The sequence below is a fragment of the Orbicella franksi genome, chromosome 7 (genome assembly GCF_964199315.1).
Source record: "Orbicella franksi chromosome 7, jaOrbFran1.1, whole genome shotgun sequence".
NCBI classification, from domain to species: domain Eukaryota; kingdom Metazoa; phylum Cnidaria; class Anthozoa; order Scleractinia; family Merulinidae; genus Orbicella; species Orbicella franksi.
Window position 1 is genome coordinate 2,698,424 of NC_138151.1, and position 17,128 is coordinate 2,715,551.

Genomic DNA, 17,128 nt, shown 5'->3' on the forward strand with positions numbered 1-17,128 from the left:
AGTAGCAAAACCAATGTTCCATGTGTTGCAATTTGCTTAATATACGTTTCCACTCAGTGCAAAATTACATCACGAGGATACTTCTAAATCTGGAGCGGCCTGATCTGTAGCCTTCTTACACCGCCTGGCCGCGCTAAGCTCCTAACATAGTTCAAAGCGAAGATTACGAGGGAACGTAACGTTGGGCCTGCGGCAAAACTTCTTCAGTCTAGGGTCGTATACATCGAAATGAGTGGGAGCATTGATCTAGGACGAAACCCAGTGCTTCTACAGTTATATTCCTTATAAACTGACAGTATGCGCTCTACCCAGTGTGTTAGCTCCCGAGTAAAGTTTTAGTACTTAGGGTTGGTCACATAATAGAACCAAAGAATATAGACAACATCAAAGGAAAACCTGCGTGTTGGACATTCTCAGTCAGCCCTCGCACGTGTTAAGTTTTTGCTCTTGGAAAATTTGAGTGCAGATTCATTAACTGAATTCTGACGGAGCAGTGTGGCTGGTGATAAAAACTATTGGTCATCACTGAACATTGATACGGACCCAAAAGTTTAGGCAAGCGCGCAAGAAAACTGTTTCTATCAAAATGTAATTTCTCCTTAAAGGATCAGCACATCAGCAAGCAGCCAAGTGATGAGAATAAAGAATATCACTAGAATCATGAGATATTGTCGCGGAGTGCCTCCACAAAAGTCCGTACTATGACGAGGTAAATCTTGTTACTTGAAGCGTTATATGTGTCCTGTAATTGTCCTTTGCTTTCTCAGTTTTTAAAAGAAACTATAATAAACATGATCTGCGTGAGTATGAGATCGTAAATCATGGGACTGATAGCGGTAGCTGTAGGCTCCATCATTAAGAATGACGAAAGTACCTTGAGAAAATTGTGTCGTGTCCGCTATTTACGTAAACCGGTCGACTCGACTGAAAAAAAGACAACAGTTTACATCGTATGAAATATTTTTTCCAACATTCGGTGCATTGTACTTGGGACTAAAAACATTTTTGAACTCTGTTTCATTAGACCTTTTTTGAAAACGCAATTATCATCTGAGAGTACATCTATTTCAAGATTATTCTTCTTTTAATATATAAATAGCCTTTTTCTAAACAGCATAGCTTGAGGGCTTCACCAACAAAAAAATTAACCCGTTCGACTGTGACAAATTCGAGGCACGAGAAATAGGTTTGTTCGGTTTCGATTCATTGAACTTTCATTTTACATTTGAATGCGATCCGTTTGCAGCCAGCTACTAATGAAACTACGATAATAATTATGCACAGCCGAAAACTCTTCGCTGCATGTTTAGTAAGTTTATTATCAACATAAATTAAGTCTGCCTGTTTGGGTCATGCACGCCAGTGCTACCAATCATGAACGCTCACGTGGTTTCTGCTAATTTATGATCATAAATTATCATTAAATTACTGTCAGTGATTAATGTACCTCGAAAAATCTGAATTACCGACCAAGAAAATTGTTATTTAAAACAATAATCCCACCGTTTTGATGTTTTTCTTTTTTTTTTTTGGATCATTCTGTCTTAAAGAATTTGTACATTTTCAGATCTCAGTTTTCTTAAAGTTTTTCTATCTCAAGGCTCGCTACGCCAAAAGCGTAAGTTTAGATAATTAGTCAGGGGCAAAAACTGACGAAAATTTGCATGTGAAGGTCAACAAAACTTAGTTTCACTCCATTATTACACAGATAGAAAAAAAAGCAATAGAAGATCGCGCACTCCATTGCAATTAGCTAATATTACCTGAAAACAATAAAATTTACACGTTAAAGATTTATTTCACCTTTTATGATACGGAATCGGGCATGGAAGACTGAACTGTAGCATTGAGTTCTGTTTGTGTAAATTGTCTAAATTATGTTAACATACCTTGAAAAGCTTGAAATTATTTAAGCTTTCTCTTTACTTAATGCTCTGGAGGTTTTTAGAATTTCAAGGTCAAGATTTCCAACGTGTTATTCACTCAAAAAAATTAAGTACTGTTCCGCGCCAGTTCTTTAGTGCGCCATTTTTTTCGCGCCCGGTCAAAGGCTAATTATGATGTATACTGACTGAAAACGTGTATTTAGCTCTGAGTGCAACTCTCAAAGGAGCATTCACAATAAAACCTGCTGAGGGTAGGAGCAATAACAATACAGTAAAGTAAAATTTATGTTCTATGAATAATTCCAAACCCTTCGTGTGAACGGCTGACACGAAAAATCCACATCTAGGCCGACAGAGCCAGAACGAGGTGGAGTCTGATCTCAAATCAGCTGGAATATGATTGTCGTCGTGTACGCTGGGTCGAAACGCAATTTGGCTTTGCTACAGACCGCCCGCCAAAAGTTATATCGCTTTGTAGGTAAGGATGTAAAAATATTAAAAGATGTGTACTACGTAGCATGCGGTTAAACCGACGGACTTGTAGTTTCTGCGCCATTCAGTCGAGTTGTCTGTTTTACGTAGTGGGAAACTACAATTCGAATGGTTAGCGGTTTAATATGACGTTCGATTCGATAGCAGATTCATGAAATCAATATTATTATTGTTTGTTTCTATGACATTTAGAAGGAAGTTTTTTTTGCTAAGTTACACTCTTTGAGAAAAGATTTCTATTTCAACCGTATTTCATATCTATGGTCATCTATAGCTTGCACCTAAAGTTGCTTGTTTTTACTTAATTTTGGGAACAGTACTTTGGTAAACGGTACATTGAGATCTGATTGACTTAATTGAATGCAGTTTCCAGCAGTAAGAGATTTACCCCTGAGTCCAGCGCATATTATGCACCTCAATTTTTCACTCCAAAATAAAGATAAAACGATTCTAGTATTATTGTTATATATAACAACTATTAGCAAATGATTTATCCAAAAAATTTTAAACTTGTGGCTAAGCCCGCATTTCTGGCTATTTTCCAAATTCTTTATTGCAGATGTTTTTTTTTAAATTTTCTTCGACTGAAGGGCCTAACACTTGCGAACTGCTTTACTATTTTGCTATAAATCACCGGGATATTCAGAACTGTGCTGTTTTCTGGTAGAGACTTACCGGTGTAGAGAGTTATTCACTGTACCAGAATCAGTGCGCGCAATGGTTTCGCAGTGTGTTTAAATTGACTACTAAACGAGCACGTAAGTTTGCTTTGTATCTGGTTTGCAGAATTTTAAAATGTCAAGATTTACAAATGGCTTCACTCTATGAACAAATTAATTTGGATGTTACGTTGGGTCATGTCTCTTTTGGAGAGATTTTCAAATGCGCAAATCATTTATAGCTGTTTTATCACGAAGGCAATAAATGCGGTCTTTTTGTTCTCAAGAAACCTTAGTTTTATCTATTCCTATTTACTAGATAATATATATACTCATTCTGTCCAATTTTCATACGTTAATCAGGCAAAACGGCATCCCTACCTTGCAGCGAAATCTAAGCTGAATTTTCGTCAACTAATCTTAAACAACTTGAAAGTACTGTTCCCTTAAGTAAAGCGGAGTCCCCGCGAAACTGCAAATGCCTGCGGGGAAATGAAGCAGGAACAAGCCCCTTCCTGTGAGTACGCAAAGGAAGCATGTGGTGGTGCACACGAAATGCAAGTAGTTTAAATCTTTATGTTGTAGCGAGGACAGTTTGCAAGAGTAGCGCACACGAGTGTGACATAGAAAAGTGAGATCATTTTGTTCCTGCTTCATGAAGCAAGAATTTAACTGAATCAGCTAAATTTCATGCAACATGTTACGAGGACATAGTTTGTGCTCACAACAGAACATATTCTCAAAAACGGGCATGATATACACGAGCAAAACTATCGCTGCCGGCGGCATATCACAGCAAGTGAGTCTAACATGTCCCCTATAATGTGCCGACCTTCTTGAAGTGGATCGATAAGAGAAAAGAATGGTAGTGTTAGCCTAATTTTCATTCGCGTCCCAAGTATAGCTAGTTGTTAACCTTATCTGTTGGTGATAATTTTATTGCTTATGATCTCCGACAGAAATTTCTTGTCTATGGGTACTTCGTATTGCATTGGAATGTTTGCGTTCAATCATTAGTTCCCATTTCCTCGCGCACCGGGTATATCAGAGGATTGCGTGCTACGTCGGTCGTAATATTGCCAGTTTGATTCTCTTTGGATCGAGTGAAACAGTTATGCGGCCATTCCAAGTAGTACAAGACTATGATTTACGTGAGCGCAGTCAAAGTATGAAATAAGTATGAGGCTGTGTTGATAATAAATACTCCTATGGAGATGCTTGCCGCAGAATTGTCAGTTCAGAGGTTATCTCAAGGTATCTGTCGGAGTTGAACGTTTTTTTTATAATCTAACGCGCGATTTTGAACGAGTGGCTGAGATCGGAAAATTAGAAACAAAAGTTCGAAACAGTTTTTTTGCTTGTTTGACAGATTAATTTTGGCCCAAGAAATTATTTCAACTTCGGAATTCGGAACCGGCAACTTGATAAAACCTCGAATAGCGTCGAAAAAGACTTTGTTTATTAACTTGCCGCGCCGATAATTTGAAAACATTTCCCGCCTTCATTTTCCCGCGCAAGGTGAGCAAAGGTTAATGTATTACAAAAGTGTAATCCAACTTCCGCTGTAACCCAAATTTGGCATATAATAGTTGTAAATTTCCATATTTGCCTTGTTTTAAAGCGGAAGTGGGCTGCATAAGCGAAGGCGCGAAATGTTTTTACGGGCATGTCGTTGTGAATCTTTGAGTATTTGGGGCTCATTCAGTTTTTCCTTTAAACGTCGGTAAAAGGAAGTGAGCATTCTACACAACAATGTTCAGGTGTTCTAAATATCTCTTTCCTCGAGACAACAGGTGAGTAAGTCGGAGTTATGCCGTTGGACCCAAAACGCGTTGTGTACGCTACTCACTCGAACTTAATCTCGAACTCAATTTCGAACTCGTTTGTGCTTCATGTGAGCAGTGTATACACTTCAATATACTTATTTAGAGAAGTAATAAACCTCTTCTCTAAACAGGAAAACACACTGTTACCGTCAGATGACTGAGATACGTTTTGAATGTGAGACAATTTTGCGCCATCTAAATTCTATTGCGCATAATAACTTAATCCGTTGCAGGTCAGCTGGATTTCATTGTGAGTCACTGAACCTTATAACTACCCAATTTTCATAGACATCACGCTCGTTGAACAAAGTAAACCTGTCAGTATTGAGATATTTTAGGCTTCATTGTTCGTTTGGGGGGACTTTGTGGCAAATTAACGTAAAAACACGTAACAAGCTGCTCAGACTATTTGCGCTAATGCATAAGCTACATACAGGCCGTAATAAGCTTAAAACTCTGGGTTTTCTTTCCCGCTATTTCTCTGGTTTAAAAATGTCATTCGCTAACGCTCTATTTGTTTTCAAATATGCTTGCTACAAAAGGTGTTTTCGTCTAAAAATGAAGTGGTTTTGGCATGCTTGTTTTTCTTAGCTCAATTAAAATTCATCCAATTTCTGTCAGCCCGCGTTTTGTCGCCATGCCATATGCAGCGTAATGTAAGCTTTAATTTTTTCTATTGTTTTTTTTTTTTTGCATTCATAGTTTTAATCATTCTTATGCGCCATATTTGACTGTGTTCTTCTTTTGTCTGGTTATTTATTTAACAATAGGTTGATTATTTTGTGCATTTTTTGTTTGGTTATATGTTATATTGATTAATTAATTTATGTTTGTTTACTTTTATCTATTAATGTTTCTAGAGGGTTTAAGGTCATTCCTTACATTTGCATCACGCATCCTTACTGCACATAATTTATGGCGTCATTAGCGCGCGCTCGTGCATGCGCATATTGAAAACATGACGGATTTGCCTTGATATTGAGCTCTGTCATTTGAAAAATGGCTCTAGCTCATCAATGATCATGAGAAACAATTTTTTTTCCAGTCATTGTAATCAACTAATCATAAGCTTTGCGTGAGAAAAGACTGATCTAATTCCTATTGCTGAAAATTGATTAAATAAGAAAAATAGCAGATACACTGGTCTTTTCTATTTTGCAGTTTGGTAACCACATCAAGAAATTTGGTTCAAATTTTTAATCAAGGATTTAGCTTTCTGTCTGAATCAAGCTTAAAATGTTTATTTGCATCCAACACAATGTATTGACTGTAGTTTAATGCCTCTTCTTATGAGTCGGGGCTCATAAAGATTTTACAATTACTGGTGATGCGTTCTTATAGTAAGCATTAAATAATACCAAAATGGGGCATTTTCAAGGCCTCACAGCTCCTTAATGAGCATGGGCACCCCCCTTTTTTATTTCAAAATTGAAGTTATCATATAACAAATATTCAGTAGACAAAGTTTGAACAAGAATCTATTGTCACTTTTATTTCAGAGGAATTACCTTAAGAAATATCCATGGAAGTTATAGAGGACATTACATGGCCATGCGGAGAGACGAAATTCCTCTTCATGTGTAAAAAATATTTCCCTCATTCGATGCGCTCTCTCATGAAATATTTTTCAACACCAGGAGAGACGTTTTGTATCTCTAAGTTGCCATGCAATGTTCTATTTATTATATTATCATATCTATAACAAAATTCTCAATCTTGATTGGTTCTCCGTATGCCTATTGTTGCCTCAAGCAACTTGCATGTTTCTTTCATACTCTCAGAATTTCCCATGTTGATCATGAATCAATTATGACAATTGTTATTGCTATCTTTTCTAGCAAAAATCAGTCTTACATAGAACCAAACAAATCTTAAAAGCAGTGGCATGGTTTTATTTGTTACAGATGACATTTTACTGTGCCTCAGATTAAAATCCTTACAAATGGAAGCTAAAGAATCATTTGATCAACTTTGCCAACTACTACAATTGGAGGAGGGATCCAAGGAAAGGGCTTGGAATGTTTGGGAGTCTGTTTCAACAAAAGTTGTAGAAACTGCACAGGTACAAGTGCTCTGATTATGTGCTATTTAGTTTTAAACATGATGGTTGAAATAACTGAACTTGAATGCATTTGTCCAGGACAGTATCCCTCCCCCCCCCCCCCCTCCACCCTCTAGTCCTACGTCTCTTGGCACTTGCATCAATATAGTCTAAATAAATAAATAAATAAATAAATAAATAAATAAACATTTATATAGCGCCATTTTCCACTAATTGTCCATGGCGCTTTACAATACTTTAAAATTAAAATCCTAATTCTTTAAAAACCTAAAATCCTAAATCCTAAAAGTTAAAATCCTAAGAATTAAACACGCTATATAATACAATTAGGCTACAAATAAAAAGTAAAAACTACAAATCAAATGCATGCTTAAAAAGATAAGTCTTAAGATTAGCCTTAAAAACTGCCTCTGATGATGAAAGTCTGATCTGGAGGGGTAGTTTATTCCAGAGCCTTGGTGCCGCCACGGAAAAAGCCCTTTCACCATACGTTTTAAGATTTGCTCTAGGCTCATCAAGCAACCTGTTGTTTGAAGATCTTAGTGTGCGACCAGAAATGTTAAATCGCAGTAGGTCTCTAATGTAATCAGGGGCCAGCCCATTCAGAGCTTTGTAAGTTAACAACAATATTTTGAAAATAATCCTAAAATGAACTGGCAACCAATGTAAGCTCCTTAGTATTGGTGTGATGTGTTCCTGCCTTCTAGTCAGGGTAACAAGGCGAACTGCTGATTTCTGTACAAGCTGAAGTCTATTAATCAGATACTTTGGGAGACCGTACAGTAGGGTGTACTGATTGTACGGAACTGATTGTAATAAATTATTAATTTTAGGAATATTTAATGTTAAATAAATAATCCCCTGACTTTGTGGCAAGTAGAGTTGTCAAGGCAGGTGAAGACTTGATTAATGAAGACATCTTACATGCTCATGAAGTTTTGGAACTGATTGTAATAAATTATTAATTTTAGGAATATTTAATGTTAAATAAAAAAAAATTGTGGAAGCTGTGAAATGTACAGTTTCAGAAAATATCCATGCAATGAAGGCCATTAAAAATTCTATATGGGCCTAACCATGTCTCACCTTGAATTGTCTATTATGGAAGGTTTTTGGAATATTATAATAACAAAATCTTTGTACTAATTCCATACACAATTATCTCCCATTCCTGTTACAGGGTGCCTTAATTCCATGGTTTATATGCGCTATTTATGTCACAAATTGCCACGAAAAGTAAGTAACTGAGGATTAGCTTTTGTTTTCGTTATAAAAACATGCACTTGTAAATAGAAGTTAAACTACTGAAGAGAATCAGCAGAAGACAAATCATTAATTATTAAGCACATAGACAATGTACATGTACATGTAAATGTGCTGTGTGCAAAGTCAGCAACATATTAACATGTAAATGTTAATATGAAGAAAGAGAACATACAGAGAAAATACAGTCGTTTGTTACCCTCCTGATACATGCACTCGCACTCAAGCCAAACAGTGGAGATATTTTGTTGATCAATGTTTCTGTGACTCTTTTTTATTGACAGGTTTAAAGTTGCCCAGGCCAGTGAAACTGCAACGACTCATTCCATGGGTAAACTCCTGAAAGTGGCCAAAATGAGGTACACTGTAGCTGTACATATGCAACCCATGTCAAAAGGCCAATTTGGAATAAATAAAATTTTGATAGGTGCACAGGTTTAAGAGACTAATTTATTGTGGAGGCAGTGTGCCCGAGTAGTTTAGGGCGCCGGTAGTGTAATCCAGAGGTTCCGCGTTCAAGGCCTCCACCCTGCCACCAGTGGGATTTGTTTCTCTGTTGTTCGGAGTTCAAATCCTTGGTCACGCTTTGTAAATAGGCAACTGGTCTGCCTCCTGCCAGTTGGGATTTTTAACTATGTTATGTTTATTTAAGGTTACAGTATACCTTCAGGGGTGTCTCGCGCGCAGGCGATGTAGCGCGTGAAGTTTAAGCTGTAGATACCTAAACCCCTATATCAAATAAAAGCTTATGGAGCTGGCTATCAAACTATACCAAGAATTTTGAAAGAAAATGAATTGTTGAATTTTTCACGACCATTAAATGCGAGCGCCCGAATCACCTTTCGAAAGCTACAAGTCAAAGCGAATTTCGTTTTTCGCCAATTTAATTGTTTCCTCGGTTTCAGGGCCCAAAGCGCTTAAAAAACGTGTCTGCGTTTTGGCATATTTAATTGCAGTAAAAAGTTACAGAACATTTTCGAAATAGGATTAAAAAAATGTGGAGTGATCGTACAAAAATCGCTCTCAAAGAAAAAGTATTTCGAAGTTAACAATTCCCAGACACGCTTTTGCAGTTTATATGTTAACCTAGCCACTGTCCAAATTTAAGAGCAATTGAACAAATTCCCTTTGAGTTATAACTCGTTAAAGTGTCTGCTTCAAGTGAAAAAATTTATTCGAGAAAACAGCGCTAAGAAAAATTTTCTGCTTCGCAAACAAACTCCGCCCACAAACGCCTTCAACTGGGTTCTCAGATAACTAAGCCAATCAGTGCAGGGAAAGTTTACTACCGTTAACCTCCTGGTGAAATTTACGCGCGAATCTCTAAAAAACTCTTGTGTTTTGCAATGCGCTCAAGGAACCGAAGGCAGAGAGAATTTTTCTGTAGCTCGGTTTTTCTTGAAGCTGGTCTGGCAAAATGGGGAAGACTAAAAAAGGATACGAACGCTAGAGTGGCTGAGCGAAGGAAACAAACAAAAGAAAGCGCGGAGAGCAACTGTGTGTGGGCAACTGTGCATGGATAATATTCCAAATGGTCTCAATGAGTCCGACGATTCGTCGATATCGGACTCATCAGAAGAGTCTCTGTCAGCATCCCTGTTATTGCTGTCAAGTTCCGAAATTTTTACAGAACCTTTCTTTTCTCTTACCACGAATATTTGCCCGCCTTATACGATAACTATAGCTTCATCCGCGTGGCGAACTTTCGCTTCTTCACTCATTGATGTATTTTCATTCGTTCTTCGCTGTTTTCCGCTTTTTCGAACTGGTCCGTGGTTTAAACGTGGTCTATGTTTACTTATAACTTAATAGAGACACGCCTAATACCAAAAATGCTGGGTAGTCAGAACAACAATGCTGATCAACTGAGTATCAATTCGTGACATCCATATAGGTAATTCCCGCGAAAATCGTCTCGGTTGATTGCATACGCGCCATAGGGCTGTCAATCAAGAGGTAAACTTTTACTTCCGGTGAAAACATAAAACTGCCATTTCTCCGCCAATATTTAGCCTTTTTCAAAAATTTTTTTCAGAAATTAGAGATTATTCTTCGACCACTATTTTGACCCAAAAATCCAAATTTGAAGAAAATTGCCGACCCGAAGGTATACTGTAACCTTAAAATATTTGTTTCCTTTGTTTCAGTGGCATGCCTATAAACTAGCTAAGGTTATTGCTTGTATAGCTAAGTGCATGACCACTATAAATAAGATTTACATTTACATTTACATTTACATTCATCCCTTAACCTCAATGCTATTCTAATTTGTTTTGTTCCCTTAAGCCTCGCCACTATTTAAAAATGCTAATTAATTTCACTGTTGGCTCACTTAAATAGTAACATTTGTGGAAAAACAGATAAATTTTTATTATCAGGTTCTTGTGGACAGTAATTTCTGAATCAATTTTCATGTTTTCATTTTTTTAATGATATTGATTTATGTATTGATTTTTAAGTAGAGTTCTCTAGTTGTATGTATAGATGTCTTGGATATCTTTAGTGATTTAAATTTTCTTTTGGTTTAGAAATTAATTTTTTTCAAACAGTATGATTTTTATCTCCTACTAGATTATGATAATTATTAGAAAACAGCCCTAAGAAAATATGTGCGCTGATTGGTTAAAAATCGTGTTTCCATAACTTGATAGAAACACAGAACTAGCACGAGCTGTTGATGTAATGATGGTGAGATCAAAGAGAATTTACATATCGATAATCAAAGTTAACAAGTTGTTTTCCTTTTTTTCGTCGCAGTGTTTTCTAAAAGAAATAGTAAACGTGTTCTCTGTGTTTCTATCGAGTTATAGAAACACTCATGAAAGTTTGGGAGAACTCAAAAAAGCTGTGGAAACACTCGCCTGCGGCTCGTGTTCCCGCAGCATTTCTCATTCTCCCAAACTTCCACTCGTGTTTCTATAACTCGATAGAAACATGGTACATGTTTTCTATTTCTTAAATAGAAGACAATGCCAAGCTGATTTGGAAAATTTTGAACCAAAAATAAATTAATTTTATTAACCACTGGACAGCTGTTCTAAAGGGGACTGTTTGTTTGTTTGTTTATTTATTGATTTATTGATTTTTTTTAAATTTATTTTTCATCAGAATAGTAGAGTTTTTTCAAAAGATGAAAGTTTTTCTTACAATAAGTGAAACTGGGAATCCTGTGACAGAAAACCTAACTGAACTGAAGAAGACCTTCTGTATATCTGCTGCACTGTTTTACAAGTTTAAGAGGTACAGTGTAAATAAAATGCAGTAATTCCTTGTAGCAATGTTACTTAACCTGAATTAGGGAGATTTCTCAACTCTAGTGGATTTGAGTTTTCTAATTTATCAGTTAATAAAAGAGTCCAGACACTTCTGTTTCTTATCCTAATCTGTTAAATATTTATTTGTAGCTAGATAGGTGTGTCCTCATAGAATAAGTTATACATGTGTATTTTTAATGTAGTTGTAAGGCCCCTAGCTAAGCTCTTGAGCTCTTGGGCAAACACATACTAAAAAACAGAGCTTGACGTTTCAACTGCTGGAGTTGCCAATGTGACCACAAGTTTTTCACTTGCGACTTACACTAACTTTTCTCACTTTTCACTAAAATACTTTTGCTGGCGACTAAATCTGTAAACTTACGGGCCAGCTGGCCCCAAGGTTTTTTCCTGAAAGTGGAGTCGTGAAATATGTTTAAATTAAAATAAAAAGAAGATTAAAGGTTTTGACCATTTAGTTTAGTAAAAATTTATGACATCTGAAGAATGCCTCTATACATGTAGACTCTGGTAAACAGTTTAAAATTAATAACCATAAATGATGTTTGCTGTCTGCCATGTACTGCTTCCTTCACAGAGTCACGCAAGTAGTATTCAAAGGTCATCAAGCTTTGGATGAAAGGTATAAAATATTTTCGAAATCCATCTTTGGTTTTATATAATTCTTTTTGTATATAGAACTAATGTGAAATAACTTGAGGGGTTTGTCTATAGATCAATTGTTAGACCACTGATTTTAATCAAAAGTTAGTCTGGTATTTGAATTATATAGAGAATGACTAAGAGAATTTTTGTTTAACTCTGTGATTTCTTTTGTCAGTGAGGAAAGAAAAGAAATCTTCTGCAAAACATGCTGGGTTTTATTTATTGTCTGCAAGGGTAAGCAGTGTCAGTCCTCCTACAAACATATTTTGTTCTAAAGGTTATAAGCAGCTTCCCCTGAACAGTTCAGGAAATCTCCGCTTCTCCCCCCTCTCTTATCACACTCTAATTTCCAGTGAGAACATTGTGAAACTTCAACTTTTTAATTTATTTGGCAAGTTATGTAAGATTTAGTTTTGATTGAAAGAGTCCATTGTTGCAAGTCATGAAAATGAAAAAAAATGTTTTATGTTTTGCAAATTTGGCATGTCAAGTTTCCCCTGACTCTTTTTCTTATTAACTCATTCCGAAACGGTGTCTAAAGTTAAGTTTACTTTTACTTCATGCCCTCAGATATCAGCTCTCTCTCTCCATTCCTAATCCCACTCAAACTAAGTTGTATAAGCCTAGGGCATACTACCAGAATTTAAAGATAAATTATTTAACTGGACCTAGACTTAAATTATGTGTTTGTGTTATTGAATTGTTTTTTTTTTTTTTATTTTATTTTAATGTGCCTCAGGCTGGCATTTGCAGCAAGTGACAGACCTGGTGACAGCATTCAACCTCTTATTGTGTTGTGTGGACTATGTACACAGACGATTCTTCAAACAGCAACCCACAGGTTATCATGATTGTAATTACATACATGTATGTGTAGCTGCGCCAGGTCATAGAATCCATAGGCATGCTGGTCTAAACTGTGAATAAGCTGTTTAAAGTTCTTCCAGGCTAGTCAGGGTCCTTGTCATATTGTTATTAGGCAAACTATTTCACACTCACACCATAAAAACGTTGGTTAAAAGCCACCCCTTCCCCTGCATTAGCTTTAGTTGAAAGTTCAATACCCACTCCAATACCCAGAATAGAAATATGGTCTATTAGTGATGGTCAATCTTTTTTTCTATTTTTCATTTATTCAAACACAGGTCTCTTGGAGACAAATGGAATTCTGGTTAGAGTCTTTATTTTCTTTCTCGTGTTATCAGTGATTATTCCTTTGATTCTGCATAATGTATTATTGTTTATTCCACTCAGAGTATGTATGTATATGTTGCCATGTAATTTGCATGTTTTAATTCTGTCTCTAGGAACATGGGATTCTTCCAGATCTTTGCCAAGAGTCAAATGTTCCTTACTCCGAGGTATGCACATACATGCAATAAGTACATTTTGGTCAACTGCTGTCAATGAAGTGTCATGATCCTGTTACAAGCTGTAGCTTTTTATTAATTACATCCATGATTTTAATGGCTTGAAAATTGCCATCTGGATCAGAGTGGTTTTAAGAAATACACCAAAAACTAACAATAATTGTTAGTGAATTCTTACTCAAAATGATTGAGATTTGCTTGGGTAAACAGATAAGTGCTAGTTTTCATCTCTGCTTATCACCACAAGTAAGGTTCCTTGACTATCGCAAAGGTCACATTCATGAGGTGAAGAGTGACTGTTGACCATGTTTTATCGCAAGATGACTTTGTCTGTTTGCAGAGGTTTTCACTGTGTTAACCCAGTAGTTAGTATTACCCCAAAGTGTTTTCCACCTACACTGTACATGTACAGTACATGTAGTGGAGGCATGGTGGTCAAGTGTCGATTGATACTCTCAATTAACAACACTTGATCGATATCTCAATTGACACTTGATGGACATCTTGATTGATACTTGGTCGACACTGGGTTAACATGTCAGTGGACACTGATTGACGTTCAGTCAATGGAGATGTAGATTGACTGTCAATCAAGTATCAATCAAGGGTATCAATGGAGGATATTGATTGGCACTCCACCATAGATGCCTATAGTACACATGATCCCATTCTAGCCCTGTTTGAACAAAAGTCAACCAAATGCACAAGTGTAAAACAATGATTATTTTTATATTGATTTAGGTGAATGCAGTATACACAGAGTACTTTCAACCATTTCTTGAGAGCTGTTGTGAGGTAAAACACCTACTGTTAAGCTGAAGTTATATATGATTACTGTGTACAATTTGTATGTACAATAATATTTTAATGTTTTCAATCTGTGATATGGGGCCATAAATTATCTTATTTTACAATGATTATAATAATAATTACAATTGTTAATTAGTTATTAATTAATCATTATTTAACTACCAGATTCCATCATTAGCTTGAGAGTCCTGTCTGCTTTTAGATTTCATCAAATGATTTCTAAGTGCTCCTCATATGTCACTTGTGAGAAGGGCAGTATGGCCTGAATGGAGTAATACCAACAAAGTTAATAACATTGCAGTCTGTTGAGTTATCAACTGAACACAATAGTACACTAACCTCAAGTTACGTACACTTGACAGTGTCCTCCAGCGTACAGTCTTAGGCCTACATGTAGATTAAGCAGCAAACTTCAAATGACTAAAAAAAGCTATTATTTTTGCATATTAGCCTTAGATTCAAGTCATGTAATGTTCAACGTTTGATCATCAATGTATGGTTCTTATACCACTGACAGTACCTTTTAAGTTTGATCTTCTTCTTTCTTTTCATTTTTTAGAGTAACACAAAAGACTTACTCAATGTAAGTACTGTAAAGCACACAAAGTACTGGACATCATGTACAATACATGTATACTCTGTGCACAGCTTTTTTTTTTTCAGGCTCTCTTTGAGAATTAATTGCTCAATCATTCAGTTTTTAAAGGGTGGTTGAGACATGTGCTGTTACTGTGTCACACCCATTTGTATCAATATGAACAGGACTGTAGTGTCAGTGGCCTCATGAGCTGAGCCTATCATGTTACATGTGTGCATTTCTGGCACAGCATTGATCCAAATGTCTTACTTGACAGTCATGCCAAAGTCAAACTTAAAATACATCAAGTGAATACGGGAGAATGATAATGCTAATAAAAGTATATTTGAACCAATCTTCGACTGGTCTGACTTGATCTGTGTTTGTGTACACGTCCAGGTGAATGACTTAAATTCCATGTATGAAGATATTTATGACAAGTCTAGAGATGTTGATGAGAGAGACTTCCTTGACAGAGATGGCTACTTGTGGATACCGTTTGATGAAACAGACAGTGTGGGAAATTTTGATGGAGGTGTAGCTAACTCATCTGTGCATGATGAACCCCAGTATACAACTGGAGCTTCAACAACTCGCACAACACCGACAGAATCAAGGTAATATGGGCCAGAGGACAGCTTAACCAGGGTTGACACAATATTTTGAAGTCAGCAGCTTTATGTTGGCGTGACTCTCTTGACTCTTCTTTGCCCCTCGAGGAGCAAACCACTCAACCACCTGAGAAGTTTGCTTGTACATGTAGTATGTCTTTTACCTCATATACAACTCAGAGTACAGTACAACTCAACTTGGACCCATACTATGATCTGTTCACAAATTGCTAGCCCAGGCCTGTAATGTGCTTGTATTATCACATTACTGATTGTGCTTGCTTGTTTTCCATTTTAGAGGGCCTTGTCTATCAGGTCCGTCATCTCTCACTGATTTAAGAGCTACACTTGAGGAGGCCAGGTACAGTGATATAAAAAATAAATAAAATAAATATACATTTATTTACCTTCAGCAGTGTGTATAGCACAAAGGCTAGTGGGTCTCACCAAACAACTGAAACAGATAATTCAAGTTGAACATAACATTGTTAAGAATCCAGCTGGCCGGAGGCAAATCAGTTGGCTATTTACAAGCATGGCCAAGGATTTGAACTCGGGGCTACCGTGAAACAAATCCAGGTAGTGGTTAGAGTGGGACTCGAACCCGAGACTGCTGGATTGCAAGTCCCATGTGCTAACCAACTCGGCCATGCTGCCTCCTTAACTCAATAAACTTATGGTTTCAATTGCTGAACCAAATTCTCATAAGAAACTCAAAAGAAAATGTATCATAATGGTAGAATCTAGTGTAAACGGAAACTGGGAAATTGCCGGACAATGCATCCAAAACACGGAGGGGTTTCCTACAAGAGAGTAGCATCCCACCCAGGTAAATAACTACAGAACTTTATAACTCTACTATCCTAGGTGCTCTGCCTGAGTTATGTCTTAAATGTGGTGGACTCGTAAGTCATCTATGCTTGTAGACAATCTAAACCTTTTAATAGCGAGTTTAAGAAACCACGACTCTGACTCTGAGGACAACGTCGATTAAAATATAAATTTACATTTTACCTACATGTATGAATCTTACAATACTCTTAAGTCATTTACTTTGTTTATCACTATCACGAAAAACAAACTCCGGAACACAGGGAAAAATTTGAAATAGAAATTTTAAAAAATAGCTGTTGTGGTTCACATTCTCCAGACAATGCAGAATTTGGTCATTTCGTGTTGTTTTTGCAGAGGATGGCAAAGAAATGTATCAAGAATTATAACACACGTGCACAGCCATTGTTCTCCTCGCTAAACCTTTTGTTTAGCAACATTGCTGTTGCCCTCATGATTTTCTCCAACTCCCTAATGTATCCCCAATAACATTCACTCTACTGAACAACAATGTAGAAGTGTCATTTAATTATCAATGCTACACCAAGGCTGATCATGCTCATTAATACTCTTTTTTGCTTCTTACTGGTAGCCATATGCCAAGTCAGGAGCTCATAAGATTTTGGCATGTGAGTACAATTTTATTAATGTACATTTTGTTTCAGTCTGTACTTAAGATTACTTCCCACCTTCAGAGGCCAAAAGAATCGTTTTTTCTTTTATTGGACAAAATTTAAGTTCGTCATTTTATCCAGTGTTTCCAAAAGAAAAACATTAAAAATCTCAAAAAGTGGCCGAGTTATTTAGAAAAAACGTATTTTCAA

General features: G+C 36.6%; 1 protein-coding gene across 4 annotated transcripts in view; it reads left to right on the plus strand.

The window, feature by feature from the left end:
* LOC145491958 (retinoblastoma-associated protein-like) overlaps positions 1-17,128 on the plus strand; it is a 34,076-nt gene that overhangs the window by 4,926 nt on the left and 12,022 nt on the right. The window contains exons 1-15 of one of the 4 annotated variants that reach the window (XM_081471259.1): positions 2,076-2,364; positions 6,768-6,925; positions 8,106-8,161; positions 8,473-8,547; positions 11,297-11,428; positions 12,038-12,082; positions 12,281-12,339; positions 12,845-12,946; positions 13,251-13,276; positions 13,413-13,466; positions 14,217-14,270; positions 14,845-14,868; positions 15,262-15,479; positions 15,772-15,834; positions 16,897-16,933. In XM_081471259.1, coding sequence (XP_081327385.1) covers positions 2,283-2,364; positions 6,768-6,925; positions 8,106-8,161; positions 8,473-8,547; positions 11,297-11,428; positions 12,038-12,082; positions 12,281-12,339; positions 12,845-12,946; positions 13,251-13,276; positions 13,413-13,466; positions 14,217-14,270; positions 14,845-14,868; positions 15,262-15,479; positions 15,772-15,834; positions 16,897-16,933 — 1,185 coding nt within the window. In that variant the 5' untranslated portion in view covers positions 2,076-2,282. Of the gene's footprint in view, positions 1-2,075; positions 2,365-2,696; positions 4,831-6,045; positions 6,124-6,767; positions 6,926-8,105; positions 8,162-8,472; positions 8,548-11,296; positions 11,429-12,037; positions 12,083-12,280; positions 12,340-12,844; positions 12,947-13,250; positions 13,277-13,412; positions 13,467-14,216; positions 14,271-14,844; positions 14,869-15,261; positions 15,480-15,771; positions 15,835-16,896; positions 16,934-17,128 lie in introns of those variants that run through there. The other 3 variants (XM_081471260.1, XM_081471261.1, XM_081471263.1) reach the window with 3 other exon arrangements.